A 17,084-nucleotide genomic window follows, 5' to 3' on the forward strand; every position below is an offset into this window, starting at 1 on the left:
GAATGTGTTTCCCCAAACGTGTTTGGCTGGTAAACTCTCTTCTGACAAACTGGATGATAATGAGGCCTCTTCTGAATAAACCCAGGGCCCTGGAAGAAACACAGGCGTGCCTAGCAAGGGGGATGCTGATTTTCTCAACCTGTCTTTGTTCTTCATAATGGACAAGGTGAGGAGTGAGGGCTTCTCCCTCATTCATTTCCCATGTTAATGGCTATAATTGGAGCCCAACTATGATTAGTCTATAGAAGAATGGGGACTTCAAGGAATATTCCCTAGCAGCTGTTGAAACTCCCTTCATTTCTGGAAAGTTCCCTGTCTTCTCCGAAGACTGCCTAATTACACTTGGTGGAAAAACATGGTCTTTGCAGTGGATGAGTGTTAGAACCAGGAACCTTTTTCTCTGTCTGGCTGCACTTTGCCTCTTCTATCCCCCCCCTCCCCTCCTCCTGCTTCTACGCCACCACCACCTCGGGTGCAATCTCCATACACCAGTCACTTCAGATTTCCCCACCAGTGTGTCAGGTAAAAATTGACAATGGAGAACAAACCGATTGACTTCTAAAAGTGGACCCAGGTGGAACATAATTCGATATTTAAACTAAGTTAAGTTTGGTGGTTTAATGTCTTTAAAGTTACCAGCGTTAAATATGAAACTTTTAATTCTATCAAGGTTTGCTAAAGATCAAATAAGCTCGGGTGATATCCATTGTAATTTGTTAGCAAAAAGATGTTTTAAAATGATGATTGTCTCAAAGTTTTCATGAGTAATTGTTAAGATAGCTTTCAAAGTCTTCATTAAACTGAAACTTTAAAGTCTTGCTTGGATGGTAAGTAGGATTCAATTCATTGGACATCTAGGTCTTTTCCAAATAGGTTAAAGTGCTACAGCATTGATTACTGGATTTAGGTTTGTGCTTTTTGAGTTATTGCAGAGAAACTAAGGATATGTAAATCTGTTGGTTAACATGTTCTGTACTTACTCATAAATTTGCCATCTAAAGAATTCTGGTGTGACGATTCACAACTGATTACTATTTAGTCTTGGGAGACTAAGGTTTCTAAGAGTTGAAATTCTGCTAAATGTAATTAAGACTGATAAAATAAGGGAAGCAACATATATGCAAGAAAAATCCAAGGAATGGAAATACATTTTTGTTGAAGGCAAAAAAAAATAATAATAATTTTGCCCTAAACAAGACTGGTTGTTTGGAGAGATAGCTTGGGACTGCAGCATCTTACTGTAAAGGAAAGCTGTGAAGCAGGAGAGCCAGGTTCTTGTCTCATGGAGTTGAAGAATGAATCTTGCAGACGAAATAGAGTGAATAAAATGATGGGAGTTTTATTAAGTGAGAATACAGAAAAGTCTCTCAGGAGCGTGAGGGTCCTAATAGGGTTGCCAATGTGGGCCTCCACCAACAGTCTTATTTAGAACTGACCAGGGAGCTTGTGGCCTTATCATTCTTGTAATGTCTTAATGTTATCGCCAGTCCTTACTCAAATCTTTAATGGCTTACTTCTCTTTAGGGTCTCGTTATTCTTTGTTGGTCACAGATGGCTGTCATCAAAAGGACACCCTCCCCGCCTACACCTAGGGCAGTAGGGTCTGGTCTGGTTTGTTCTCTTATCTCTGGTTTCTTTACACCTCAGTATTTTGGGGATTTCTGTGAGCCTGATCCCATAGCCCTGTATCTATTTCTCTCCTAACCCCATTTGTCCCTTACTCAGCTGCAGAAGGTTTGTGGTAGGGACATCTTTGGAAAGGAATTTTACATGTGGTCAGAATGGACTAAATTTAAATTAAGGGATTTTCAAAGTACATGGATATAAGATTGGAATTATGCTTTTCTTTCTATTCAAAAGACAAGTTGTTTTGGATTGTTGGTCTGCTCTTGATAAGAAAATGTAAACAAAGGCACTTTCTCTGTTGTCTGCCCAGAGAACTAGTTTTTATGTTTTGTCTTTATCAGGTCTTTGATCACGTAGTTAAAACTTCTCAGTGTTAAAGAAGCTAAATTTTTCCAACAACTACGTAAGCCTATCTTTTTGCCTTTGGAATCTCTTATTGTCACTTTGGTTAAATAGGTAAAGTTTTGTAATGATCTGTAATTCTATCTAGGCAAGTGCTTTAAAACGTTCTAAGGTTTTAACAAACTTCTCAAGATTTAAATTGTAAATGACTCATTAGGTCTTTTTATTTGATATGTTAAGTTACTCTGGAGACACTGTTAAACAAATGATAACTTACATTTGTGTAAATGCTGTAATTATTCTAGATGATATGCAATTCCTGAAGTTTCAATATGTTTTAATACAATGTCATCACTTGATATTTTGATCATTGAAGTGTTACGTGCCACAGAAATAACCTGATTTCCTTGTCAGATATAGTGTAAATTGTCATCTCATCAGGTCATTAACAGAAATGTCCATTTCTGAGTTTTTTGTCACTTATAATTGTTCTTATTGTCTTGCAAAATGAGTTTCATCTTCAAGGAGGTTCATAAAAAGGACTTTAGGACAAATACAGATTTTTGAGATCATTAAGATCAAAACTGAAATGGGTAAGAACTTCCTCAACTAAGGTTGCAGTCAAATTAAACCAGTATAGCACTGTGGGATTAATTGAACTAAAAAGACTCATTTTATAGTTTTGTGACTCTCGTTTGAAACTCTGCTGGTTCTCTAATGTTTGCTCTCTCAGATTCAGGAAACTTTCTCTTAAGGTATCTGTGACTTTACAGAGATGTGATAAAGTATTCATTTGTGAACAAATTGAGCATTTAACTTTTCTCTCTACCTGACCCTCTGAAATTCAAAAAGTCTTAATAAGTGTTCTTCCTTCCATGGCAATCATAGTTATTTGCATAAGCTCAATAAGAATCTATTTTCCTGGGCACCTGAGTGGCTCAGTTGGTTAAGCATCTGCCTTCACCTCTGGTCATGATCCCAGGACCCTGGGATCCAGTCCCACATCTGGCTCCTTGCTCAACCTTCTCCCTCTGTCTGCAGTTCCCTCTGCTTGTGCTCCCTCCCTCTCTTTAGTGAGAAGGCTTCTCTCACTAAAAAATAAATAAAATCTAAAAGAAAGAATCTGTTCTCCTTGAAACAAGACACCATTGGAAACATTGGTTATTTTACCAAGACTTTGACTATAATGTCATATGTGAGAGACATGCATAGACTCAGATATGAGCAGAGTTAACCAAGGTTAACTTTATGAAACTTGGAGCCATAAAGCCCCTTGGAAATGGTGGTCTGATACCTTGCTTACAGAGTTCCCAGCAGCCTTACTAGATGAGTAAAGAATGTCACATCCTGGCAAGTGCAGGAACCTCAAGGTATATTACGGACTTCATCAAGACAAATCTGCCCACATGTATAGGTATTACAGGCTCATCTGATGGCAAGTACTTGGCTTGGTGTGGAGAGGCTACTAAAAGTTCAACCTAGAGATTCTTTATAAAAAGTTCCAGCAAAGCAGATTCTAAAAGGTCTATATGATAATCATTATTCTTGCTGAGGTTATGTAAATAATTAGGCCACGTTTGTCAAAATTGGATTGTTTTTGCAAACAAATTAGTCTTGAGTTGAGTTGGTTATTTGGATTTAAAATACAGGTGATTTGAGGGCAGCCCGGGTGGCTCAGTGGTTTGGCACTGCCTTCAGTCCAGGGCCTGATCCTGGAGACCCAGGATCGAGTCCCATGTCAGGCCCCCTGCATGGAGCCTGCTTTTCCCTCTGCCTGTGTCTCTGTGTCTCTCTCTGTGTCTCTCATAAATAAATAAATACATAAATACATAAATACATAAATAAATAAATAATCTTAAAAAAATAAAATAAAATACACATGATTTGGGACACCTGGGTGGCTCAGCAGTTGAGCCTCTGCCTTTGGCTCAGGGCATGACCCTGGATTCCCTCATCGGGCTCCCTGAATGGAGCCTGCTTCTCCTCCCCCTACCTATGTCTCTGCCTCTCTGTGTCTCATGAATAAATAAATAAAATCTTAAAAAAAATAAAATACGGGTGATTTTAGGAAGAAAAATTGTCCCAATAACACACCTTTGCAGATGTTTAATTCTAGTTCTGATTGTCTTTAAATGTTGTTTGCCTAAACCAAACTTGAGATCAACTTCAGAGAAATAGCCACAATAGCTCATGTGTAAACAAACAGCTAGAAATGGGATTAATTCCTCGACTAGCACCTTGACCAATTCTGCGTGGCTGGATGACAAAATCGTTCCTTTAAAGCCACAGCATACCCCACTGTATGGGGTTGACTATGGACTTATGGAGATAATGGATGACCACACTTTATTTATAATTGAATGGGATGATGCACTTAGGGATGCCTTTATCTCTTGAGACAAGTTTTCTCCCACTTGTGAGTGATTCCTTATAATTAGGATATTGTTAAGGCTGGACTTCAAACAAAGAAGGCTAAGATTTTATTTATTTATGAGAGAGAGAGAGAGAGAGAGAGAGAGAGGCAGAGACACAGGCAGAGGGAGAAGCAGGCTCCATGCTAGGAGCCCTATGTGGGACTTGATCCCGGGACCCCGGGGTCACCCTTTGAGCCAAAGGCAGATGCTCAACTACTGAACCATCCAGGCATCCCACAAAGAGGGCTTCTTGATTGTTTTATCTCTTAGTCATTTTGATATGGGAGAACTTGGTTCTTGTCTCACAGAGTCGAATAATGAATCTCGTGAACACAGGAGAGTGAGTAAAGGGATAGAAGTTTATTAAGTAAATATACAGAGAAAGCTCTCAGGAGTGAGAGGGGTCCTGCCAGGGTTGCTACTGAGGGCTTGTAGTGTTGGTCTTTAATTGAGAACCTAATCAGGGAACCTAAATCTTTTTAACATTATCTATTGATACCACCATTGAATAAGAACTAGTGATAACATCTTTAATGGCTCACTTCTTTGGGGTCTGATTATTCTTTGTTGGTCACAGATTACTGTCATAAAAAAGACGCCCTCCCTGCCCACACCTAGGGCAGGGTGGTCTGGCTTGTTCCCTTATCTCTAGTTTCCTTATACCTCATTTTGGGATTTCTGTGAGTCTGATTCTGTGGTCCCCTATTCTAGCCCTGACTAATCCTGTTTGTCGCAAATTCAATATTTATTCTAGAAGCCACCTCCACTGAGATAAAATTGCAAACAAAGGCTTTAGCCAAGCATACAATAGCCCTCCTGGTAAAAAAGGGCCTCACTATGGGACATCCAAGACTTATGATAGGACTGCAACATAAAATAAGCAAAACAGTATGGTTGCTGAGCAGGACTCTAAATGAGACTTCCCAGGCACTAGATACATTCAACCAAGAATTAAGTGAAGTCAGAGAAGGACATCTCACAAACTGCACCACTATTGACTATTATTGCTATTCCATTTAGGGTGTGAGGAGTTTCCTCACACGTGCTGTTTTAACGTTACAGTTAACTCCCACAAGGTGTCCCAATTAATAGGGGACATTTTTGATCAAATAGGATCCGGATATCCACTGATCTATTTGACAGAATTGGTCATTGGGAATCTTATCTAAGGGATATGTTCATAATTTTCGGCCTAATACTTGTTTTATATTTATCCTTTTGCATGTGCTGATGCATGCACCATTTGCTGTTCATCATGACCCCCGGAGGGATATTGTGTGGCCTTGGACTGACCTCTGGATAGATTCTAACTGCCACAAAGCCCACTGCCCCATTTTAGCAGGAAGCTGCCAGACAGATTATCACCCCATTCCCTAAGGGCAGTTAGGGTTACCATTCCACGGGGAGGAATGAGTAAGGGACAGGCACAGGTAGGAAGGAGAAGGGGCTATGTGATCAGGCTCACAGAAATCCCCCAAATGCAGAAGTGTAAGGAAGCCAGAGATAAGGAAACACTCTAGACAGGCCCTAGGTGTCCAAGGGGGAAATATTATTTATGACAGTCTCCTCTGGTCAACAGAAAATAACCAAACCCTAAAAAGAAGTAAGCCATTAAAGTTGTTATCACTAGTCCTTGATCAATGGTGCTGCCAATAGAGAAGTCAAAAAGATTTAAGTTTCTTCCAAAAGACCAACCCCAAAGCCTTCAGTGGTAACCCTGTTGGGACCCTTCTCACTCCTGAGGGCTTTTTCCTGTACCCCTGCTTCATAAATTTCTCTCACTTTAAACTCACTCTTCTTTGTCCTCAAGATTCATCCTTTGACTCTGTGAGACAAGAACCTAGCTCTCTCACTTCAATGAAATTACTGAAATATTACAAAACTCATTTAAAAATGTCTCGTTGCTAATGCTGATACATGAAAATTTACACACACACAGATACACACACAAACCTAATAGTGTTTATGTCCCTTTTCAATTTCAGGGGAGTCTATGGTCATGAAGTAGGAAAGCGTCCTTGGATTACAGGAGATGAGACTCTTTTAGGCTTAATGAATGACATTGTAGGTAAGTACAAAATGGATTTTTCCCAAAAAAATCATGAAGGCATTATCATTTAGATATAAAAGTAGATTATAAAGTCAAAGTCTTATTGAAGAACATCCTGGTTTTCTATTTTAACCCATAACAGTGAAGAGTGAGCATACAGTTAATTGAGACTTGAAGGCTATAGAGAGCATAATTGGGTATTTGGTACAAAAATAAATATTTAATTAGGTTTCCATGTATGTTTAAGACTAATATTTACTCCCCATTAAAAAGCACACGCATTGAATTTATTTATAATTAAACTAATTTCATAAAAATCTACCTAAATGAATTTTCTAACACTTCATTATATGATAAAATAAACATTAACCTTTACATGTTAAAAGCTTAAAACACCAATCAGGTTTTGGCTCATTTCAATTTAATCCACTGTGACTAATTTAAAATTAAGCCAAGAATTGTTGGAAATAATATGGTTGATGTTGTTCTTTGTTTTATAATGTGTTTCCTAAAGTGAGTTATATACTCTGGGTAGTACTCAAGATAGTTGTAGATGGCAAATGTGTTAACATTTTGAAAAAATTATTTAATCGGGTTGAATGTTGAGCATTCCTTGAAATCTTTAATGATATTTAGGGAATTGAACAAAAAAAAATAATGATATTTAAGCAACTGGAGTGGTGTTACTTGGAAATATTTAGAGGACTTAGGGAAATCCCAAGTTTAATAATGCCTTTTCAAACCTCATCCCTTTATAGGCAAGTCTAAAAATATCTTTATTGCTTTGTCCCAGTTGCATCTTTTTCAGTGATCAGAAGACAAAAATCAGTATGAGCTGGGAGAAAGTGGAATTACAGTGAGGACAGTAGGACTTACATCCAGAAAGAATTATACCAATTAACAAACTTAAAAACCTGAGGACTACCTTGTTTATTCAGAAATGATTATTGAACCTCTACTGTGTGTCTGTCAAGACTTGTGGTGAGGAAGTAAAATATTGAGTAAAAATCTTCACCATCTGTATCCCATGGGGTATCCTTAAGGGACTCCCATTACAGGAGGATACAAAAAAAAAGTTATATTAATATAGACACATAACCATATAACACAAAGATACAAAACCAACCAACCAACCAACCTTTGGGATTAGTGCTTCAAAGGGGAAGTGATTTCAAGTTAATGATGGAGGCCAGAACACAAGCATTTAAGTATTCTTTTTTTCTGAATTCTCACTAAACAACACTTAGTGAAATTTAAAAAATAAAAATTAAAAAAAAAAAACGTGAATCTCAAAGAAGAAATAGAATAGTGAAAGAGATGATAGCAATATTTTGGGAATTGGATAGCAAGCGGACAAGTGGTAATTGCCTTTGTTAAAAATAATAATAATAATAATAATAATAAAATCTTTTTAAAAAGCACAAACCAAAACTTAATCTCCCAATGGCAAAAAATGGAAGGCCACCCTGCTTTACACCATGGATCCTTCAAAAATTTGGGAATTGCAATAAGCGTCTCTACAAGTGGGAGTGAAATAGGAATAAAAAGAGATGTATTGAAAGTCTGTTTAAAATTCAGTTAGGGGGCACCTGGGTGGCTCAGGTGGTTGAGCACCCACCTTTTGCTCAGGTCAGAATCCTGAAGTCTCAGGACTGAGCCCTGCTTTGGGCTCCCTTCTCAGAGGGGAGTTTGCTTCTCCCTCTCCCTCTGCTCCTCCCCTCATTCATGCTGTATCTATCTTTCTCACTCTCTCTTGCTCAAATGAAGAAATAAAATATTTTTAAAAGATAATAAATGAATAAAATAAAAATTAGTTAGAATTCCAACTCCCTTTGCCCATTCCATGCTGCCAGGTGAATCCTTCTCCCCGGACAAGTCTCTGGAGAAGGGAGAAGAAGGCTCTCAAGGGAGGATATGAATACTATATTAGTCTGCTCAGGCTGTCATAACAGAATACCACAGACTGGGTGACTTCAACAATGGATGTTTTCTCACAGTTCTGGATGGAGGCGAGAAGTCCAAGATCCAAAGGTTGTTTTCTGGTTGGACTCTTTTCCTGGGTTAAGTGTCCACCTAGCCTTTCCTCTGTGCATACTCAGAGTCAAAGAGAACTCTGATGTCTCTCTTCTTAGAAGGGCATTAGTCCTATTAGATAAAGACCTCACTTATGATTTCATTTAACCTTTATTACCTTCTATAGACTCTCTCTCCAAATATAGTCACATTGGGAGTTAGGACAACCAGGACACACTTTAGTCTATAATATATTTCTTAGGGAGAATAAAAGAATTAAATAAGTGTTTATCTACTCTGTTTTAACTTATGCAGGAAACTATAAAAGTCTTCTCTTTTGATATTTGGATAACCTAAAGGTTCTGACATGAGTTTTCCCAGTACAATGGCTCAGCAGGGTCACCTTGCAACAAGTCTCATGACACGCACAGTGAAAAACACTCATGTGTGATACAACCTAAATTACCAGACTTTTAAGGAAAATCTATTTTTAGCTTATGAACTGTATGGATGTGTTACCTATTCAGAAAGAATAGAAAGGAAAAGAAGAATAGAAAGAAGAAAATAGAAGGATTGGAAGCAAAAGCAAGTTCCATTTCTTGCTAGCTAATACTGAGTAATCATTATACTATATAAGTTTGTTTTATGAGGTTATATTACAGGATCAGAATATTGACTTCTCATTTAAAATAACAGATTTAAGTACTTACTGAAAGTGATCCCTTCTGTTTCAAACACAGAGAGATGATAGGAAAAACATTAGATTAACAAACATATAGGAACACTAAAGATAAAAAAACAATAATAATAAAATAATACAAAAATCTCTACAAACCAGAAATAGCACCATTGCTAAAGAGAGGAGCAAGCACTTGGCAGCCTGGAAGCACATTTTTTACAGGGCAGCACGTGAAGCCAGGCTGAATGTGCAGGTCTGAATCCAGACCCTCCCAAGGAGCTCCAGGGTGAATCTGCACAACTCTGAATACCTGAGGCTGGGACCCAGGCCCAGAATATTGGACAGCCAGGGCCAATAAAGACAAAAACCTTCCATCTCCCACCAGGCCAGTCAGGCTCTTGGGAACACGGAGCACTTGATCAGGTGTCAGCATTACCTACAGCAGTGTGCGTTCTGATGGAGGAAGCTACCAGCTGAAGCATCCTCAGTTGTATTTAAAACTGTGTTAAATAGCTGTTTGATAATGGTTCAATTTGTGTTCATTTTTAGGAGCCAATTATATTCATTCAAATGTCTAACATATAAGTCAAAAACCTGAAGACATCCTGGATTAATTTGACCTAAGCATGTATGTTTTCCTTAGCTGTGGGTTGTTTTTTTCTTTACTAGGTTTGCTTTCAGAACATAAACTGCATTCTAATCCTGTTATTTTGTGCTTAATATTTATCATCCTCTAAAAGAGGAGTTAGGATGTTTATATACAGGCCAGGGAAGTGGGAAGGTGATATTATTTTGTGAGATTTATTTATGAAGCCAATAAACCCTGCAAAAATATTTCCTTTGACCATTTAAAAGTTTATAGCTCTGTCACAACTTATTAAATATGCAAGTATTTTGTTTGCCTGGCAAATAAATCACAACGATTACTAAAATTTCAAATGAGACATCTCTCATTATAACTACTAAGGAAAATAAAAAAAAGAAAAACCTACTAGTCAGATTTATTTAGAGAAGTAAAAGGAATGAATTTAGTAAAGAATTAAAAAATATATATATTTATCTACTCTAGCTTTTGGGATTTTTCTGTGTCTTTGAAATACCATACAAAGTTATCACACACGGGATGGGTAAACTTCATTGTTTTTTGTGGGTTTGTACTGAATACTGTATTAATGAAATTACAGACTTTTGATCCTGATGATATGGGATATAAAAGATAACAATTACTTATTGAAATGAGTACAGTCACTTGTGGTAATGAAGCCCAAGAAACAATATATATTTTGTTTATTATATATCATAAGTAACAATATGCATATGTAATAAATTATTTAAGGTAGGTAGATGATAGTCTTTCCAGAATCTCAAGCCATTTATGATAAATACATTGTAATATTTCATTTGAAATATTGTCAGTGAATGAAGGTGATTTTTAGTTTGTGATTTTATTAAATGCCTGTTTTGTTCTTTATAATTCATATTTTATCATGAGAAATATTTCTGCTATTTTTTGTTGACAAAGAATGTGAATTGACAGTGTCTACAAAAGTGTATCAGAAACTATTTTAAAAACTTGGTACTCTTTAAGAAAAATTTCAGTATTTATTATCCTCCAAATTTCTTCATTTTTAAAAATTGTGTATATTAGAGAAATGGTTCTTAGGTCAAGTTAAAAAATTAATAAGATCTCTTTTATTAGGAATAGATTATTTTAGAAAGTGTTTTTACATGTATTTGTGTTTATCTTGTTTGTTGCAGATCCCACTCAGGTTCCCTTTTTGCCTGGGTCACTAGGAAATTCTGAGGAAATTTGATTGAATTGGAAGTAGCAAAAACTTGTAACAGCTTTTATTTGTTTCCCATCTGTATACATTGTACCCTATTGTTATTTTTTTATCATTCTTACTCACTTTGTAACCCCAGAAACCTTAAATCTTCCTTGGAAGTAGATGCTGCATAAATCATGAAATAATTAAAATAATTACGTGGTAAGTACAGTAAAAAGCAGCAGAAGTCAAATTTATTTTTGCTACCTGCAAGCTACCTACTGTGTCATAAACAGACACATTTATTTGGGGAAATGATTGAATCTTCCAGGTTCTTAAAACCACAGCCTTTATTTCCCCCATAAAATTTCCCAAAAAAGAAGTAACAGAAGGATAATAAAAATTATTATGTGTACAAATTGATAGAGTGGATAGGAGGAGGAGGAGGAGACAATGAGCAACTGTATTTTTTCATAGACACTGAAAAGAATTTCAATTTCAGATGAGAAGAAAAACTGTTAATAAAACATTTTATATAGAGCCAACAATTCTGCAAAATGTGGAATAACTTTCTCTGATAATTAATGTCATTATCAAGAAGCTAGAAATAGAATTGCTGAAGAATATTATTAGTATTATTATTAAGCCTACTTCTCCCTGGGTATGTAAAAATCACAAAGGGCTGGATACATGCACTTCAGCTTATAAAATGTTGTAATGTGGACATAAATTTGCTTTATGAAACTTGTGGTTGACCCTCCAAGAAGTAATAATCCTAGAAGCTGTCTCCAGTTAGGAATCCTCAAGCATGCACTAGCCACCTCTGGAGGCCATAGGAATGTACTACTTGAGAGACAGAGTGAGAAGTTCTCAGACTTAGCCTGACTGCAAATCCACAGTAACATTTGCATCTGCTTAATTAATTATACAGAACATGGGTGGCAGTTAGGAGATCCATCACAAATCCTCTTATTAAACACTAAGCAGCTTGGGGCCCTGTCATCTTCTCTTGGCAAAATATTTGAAATTAAATTAAAATTAGAAAGATGCTGAGGAATGTTGGTAATGAACATGGGTTTCCTATATTTGATTTACAGGGAGTGGATAATGTAGACAGTTTCCCAATGTAATCTGGAACAAAGATTTTAATCTTTTTTTTTTTTTTTCTAAGAGAAGGTTAAGATTTTGTCTTACTTCCTATCTATGAGACTTTAGGTGAGTTAGTTCATCTCTTTGGATGTTAGTTTCCTCATTGATAAATATGGACAATTAAAGTAAAATTTTATTGCTTACTGTGAAGAATATGTGAAAAAATGCAAGTCACATATTTAGAAGTACTAGAACATAATAAGGACTCAATAAATGTTAGCTAGCCAGGCATTGAGGTAAGAAAGCAGTGCTTGCATTTAACTAGGTTACATCTTCTGGTAAAGCAAAAAATTATGTTCAATAAATAAAATAAAACAAGCAGGAATGCACACACTCTTCTTCAGATGAGAACCCTGGCTCATACTCATCTTGGATGAAGTGATTCAAATCTTGACATTTATTGCAGTGAGTTGTAGATGATCCTCTAAAGTAAATATTCTTTCAAATCCTGATAAACTTTCAGGAAGTTTTTTGTTTTTGTTTTTGTTTTTTTAAGATTTTATTTATTTATTTGAGAGAGAGAGAGAGAGAGAGAGGCACAGACACAGGCAGAGGGAGAAGCAGGCTCCATGCAGGGAGCCCGATGTGGGACTCGATCCCAGGTCTCCAGGATCAGACCCTGGGCTGAAGGCAACACTAAACCACTGAGCCACCCAGGCTGCCTGCTTTCAGGAAGTTTTTAAAAACTTTTGCCTGCATACTTGTAGTTCTTGATGTTTCAACAGTAATTAAAAAAAGAAAAGAAAAAACAAATAAAAAAATCTTAGAAGAAAAAAAAACAAAGGAATGCAACTCGAAAGAATTTCAGTTTACTTAATTATTTTTTAAATTTTCTTATGGAATGCTGATGATATAGAAATATCTTAGAAGAACAGGTATTGGTTTCAGAAATGCAATTTGAACCAAAAGAGATAGGTCAGATGAGTACATTTTTCTTTAAAAATATTCTAAAAATCAGACTGATTTGTGGTGCTTTAGTGTTAGGAACCCTTGATTTTTTAGTGCCTGAAGTAGTTATAGATGAAATAAACAATTCTGTTAATGTTCTGAAACTTTAATATTTACATCATTCTCAGATATACCTGTGTACACATGAACACACATTAAATAGACTGACCGTCTCCTTCACAAAGTTCAGTAGCAGGTGAGGAAAGCATTTCATGATGTGCTTGGTTGAATTTGGAGTGTTCTAAGATGAGATAATTTTTGTGCATGGTGGCAGATAAATTATTCAAGTCAGTGAAGGGTTATTTACCAAGAATTGATCCAAGTGTGAATATACTACTGAAAGTGAGAAAGTAGGTAGCACAGGGTCAAGTGCATGTCTACATTAATTGAGCCTAACATAACTGGTTCATTGCCTTCTTTGCAAGAAAAATTTTAGGTGATCCAAAATGAACACTATATTGTTCAGAGAACTAAAATTCTCAAGGAATCTACAATTATTTTAATCAGAATGCAATTGCTAAGCTAAATAGGAAGTCTAACCTTCATTACAAAGTCTCCTTCCCTTCCTGCCTTACCAATTTCTTTGTTTTTTGTTCTGTGGCAACAAACGTATGAATTCTTTTTTCTTCTCATTACATACTTTCAAATGCCTCTCTATGAATTCTGCTCTCTTTATGAAATTACTGTCCTCCCTTTTCTCCTTTCACTTTCCCTCCTAAAATATTTTTGGAAATACGTGGTTCTCAGAAAAGATGCATGTAAATAGCTAACAGGGAGTTAAGCATAGTATTAGATTAGATACCTCAGATAATATTTTGTTTTAGAAATAACAGTAAAAATTCATAGCATAATGCAAAGAAACAAATATAGAAAACTGGCAGTATTTCTTTTACATATTTCCAGAAGATTTTCATATTGTCGGAGAAGACATATGCCACTGTATGCAACATAAGGTTATCATATTCATATCTATCTCGTAAGTCTTTGACAAATTTTATTTGGTGCTCAAAATGCAGAATGACACTGGTCTCACTGTCCCTTGACTTCAGACACTGTCCACCTTACAAAGACCAGAGATACATCCTCTAACCAACTGTTTACCAACATTGCACATCAAATGGAGAAATCCATCTGTTAAATGCAACATGATGTTTTTCTCGACTAGATGACTGTGATGAAATATAAAATCCTAAATTACACACTTATCTCTAGTGGCCTCCCCTCGAGTGAACTTATCCTGAAATCTATCTGTAAATTAGTTATTTTACTTGCTGTCTCTTGTAACATGGAACTCTAACAGAAGCACCTCTTTGGATATGAAATATAGGATTTGTATTATACATTTTCTCTTAACACTTCATACAGCTTTACAAACAAAGGCCCAAAACCCATTTTTATCAGTGATAGTTAAGAGATTTTCCTATTATACAGGCCTAATTGCTTTTAAGAGGCATTGTAAGAACTAAAAATATGAAAGTATTATTGTTGTTATTATACTCTGAGTTCTTAAGTACCCAATGCATGCTTTGTCTCGGTCTATTTCTAAGTGCTCAAGCCCTCATTACTAAGAATTAGATCAGATTATGACTGTGTAGTGGATATCTTAATTTTGCATGTGTTCTCCATCAGATAATACCTATCTGTATTAATTATCTTGTATCTCAGTGTGTATGAATAAATCCCAGAGCTATTTAGGTTTTTGTGTTTGGCTTTCCAGCTCTTTTGTCTTATAAACTATTATATATCTCACTGTAATAACAGTGAAGTATGTTTGGCAAACTAGCTCTCTTTTGTTAAAAGTACGTTTTAATTGGACGTTAGAAACAACCAGTTTTAAAAATGTGATGGTCCTGATTTCTTTTGAGATACATTTACCACAAAAATGTACTCTGTGGGAATTTTGCAAACTATCTGATAATAGGATAAATAATTTTTAGTTTACGGGAAAAAGGAAATGCTTCATTATTTTGTAGCTATTATTTACTATAACGAAAAGCAAGTATAATTTTAGCTATGTGCATCTGAGTCCAGGTATCGTTGATAAAATGAGTCAAGTGGGAAAACTTCCATTTCTTTGTGATGACACATCAAATATGTCCTTATCTCTAAAAGCATTAGGGATGAAGGAACGAAGCCTCCCTACTCTGTTTTTCCAAGTAACTTCAGCCCTAATAGAAAAACCTAAATTATGATATGTTTACTTCGCAGGAGCCAATGAGAAAGAAATCGCCCTAATGAATGGTTTGACTGTTAATTTACATCTTCTACTGGTAAGTATCCTTTCCCACCAATGTTTAGTGTACACTCATTTGTAGAATCTGACATTTTTCTATCTTTAATTCATGAGCATCTGGTGGTTTACTTATTTAAAAATATGTTGTGAGGTTATTTTCATTTTTACCAGGAAATGCTGGACTATGATAGAAAGGCTTCTTCATAATCATGGGAGAGTTGACTCTTGCAAAGAGCTTTAGAATAATGAACAGTTCTTATCTCAGAACATAAGGAATAAAAGTCGCAGTGGGTTAAAAGCAAAACTGCTTGCAAGCATACAAAACAATGATGTAGGGATCCCTGGGTGGCGCAGCAGTTTAGTGCCTGCCTTTGGCCCAGGGCGCGATCCTGGAGACCTGGGATCGAATCCCATGTCGGGCTCCCGGTGCATGGAGCCTGTTTCTCCCTCTTGCCTGGGTCTCTGCCTCTCTCTCTCTCTCTCTCTCTCTCTCTCTCTCTCTGTGACTATCATAAATAAATAAAAAATTAAAAAACAAAAAACAAAACAATGATGTACAAATGCTAGCAAACACTGAGCTTTTCAGAAAGATAATTTTCCAGTATGCTGGACCTTAGCAGGGTGGGATCATGGGTCAGTTATGCTTTTATAGACTAATTTTTGGGGAGTAGGTTAAAAAAGAATTAGAACATAGAACTAAATTAGAGAAAAGGCATCTAAGTATCTTAAATGAGTTACTGTATTTAAAGTACTTCCTACTTCCTAAGTGTGTGTGTGTGTGTGTGTGTGTGTATATATATGGCATATATATATATATATATAAGGTGTGTGTGTGTGTGTGTGTGTGTGTGTATATATATATATATATGTATATATATATATATATACCTTAAAATGTCAAATATATTCTTGATTTGGAATATGGTGCCTGTGGTAATTGCTTGATGCTTTGAAAAAGTTTTATTTCATTTTTAAGTGAGTTTTTAGAAACATGTCTACATGACCAAAGCTCATAATGAATATACCGATATTTTATGTTAAGAAAAATGAAATGACTGTTAAATACCCCTAAAGGAACATGTCACAGAGTATATTGAACATGATGGTAAATAGCGTAGTTTTAAGTTCAGACACTTCAGGGTTTGATTTCTGGCTAAGTTACTTAATGTCTAACTTTGGACAAATTTTTGGTGATGTCTAAATCTTCATTTTCTCCCTTGTGAAAATGAGGACAAGCATACCTAACTGCTAGGTATGTACAAGGGTGGAATATGATAATGTGTGAAAATTACTTTAGCACCCTGAGCAGTGATCAACACTGAATCCACAGTAGCCATCCTTTCTTTGTTGCTATTGTCAGTCAAGGTGTATTCACCAGGTAAAGGGTGGGGGGGTCGGAGGCAGGGAGAGGGCTCCCCTGAACAAATGAACTGCTTCTCCCTGGTGCTTCTAGAAATGTCAAATGTTTCATGTTAGGGCTGGGGCACTTCCAGTTGGACCTAAAATAAAATCACACAGAGTAATGAGACAGTGGAATTACGATGTGCTAGAAACCAAATCGGCAGCCTAAGATAAATCAATATAAATAAGATTCATACAGAACATATTTCAGTCTTATAATAGAGCAATTACCATTAAAATCATTGGGGAGATAATTTTTCAATTAAAATTTAAGGGAAGTTTGAGAATTTGTTTTTATCTCATTCATGTTGTCTCCCAAATTTGCTTTGCCATTGATAAATGTAAGGAGCCTATACCTTCTTCTATTTTATAGTTCATTAGAAATAAGGCTAATTAATTAGAAAAGGAACCCTTGACAGACATCTAGATGTGTAATTAAGTCATGCCTTTAAAATGCCGGAGA

At 36.1% G+C, this 17,084-nt stretch overlaps 1 protein-coding gene across 1 annotated transcript in view; it reads left to right on the top strand.

The window, feature by feature from the left end:
• The window catches only part of KYNU (kynureninase), a 111,138-nt gene that overhangs the window by 31,779 nt on the left and 62,275 nt on the right, over positions 1-17,084 (top strand). Inside the window, exons 4-5 of the mRNA XM_041739268.1 lie at positions 6,368-6,450; positions 15,196-15,257. Coding sequence (XP_041595202.1) covers positions 6,368-6,450; positions 15,196-15,257 — 145 coding nt within the window. The remainder of the gene's footprint in view (positions 1-6,367; positions 6,451-15,195; positions 15,258-17,084) is intronic.

This window comes from Vulpes lagopus, chromosome 24, assembly GCF_018345385.1.
Source record: "Vulpes lagopus strain Blue_001 chromosome 24, ASM1834538v1, whole genome shotgun sequence".
NCBI lineage: Eukaryota > Metazoa > Chordata > Mammalia > Carnivora > Canidae > Vulpes > Vulpes lagopus.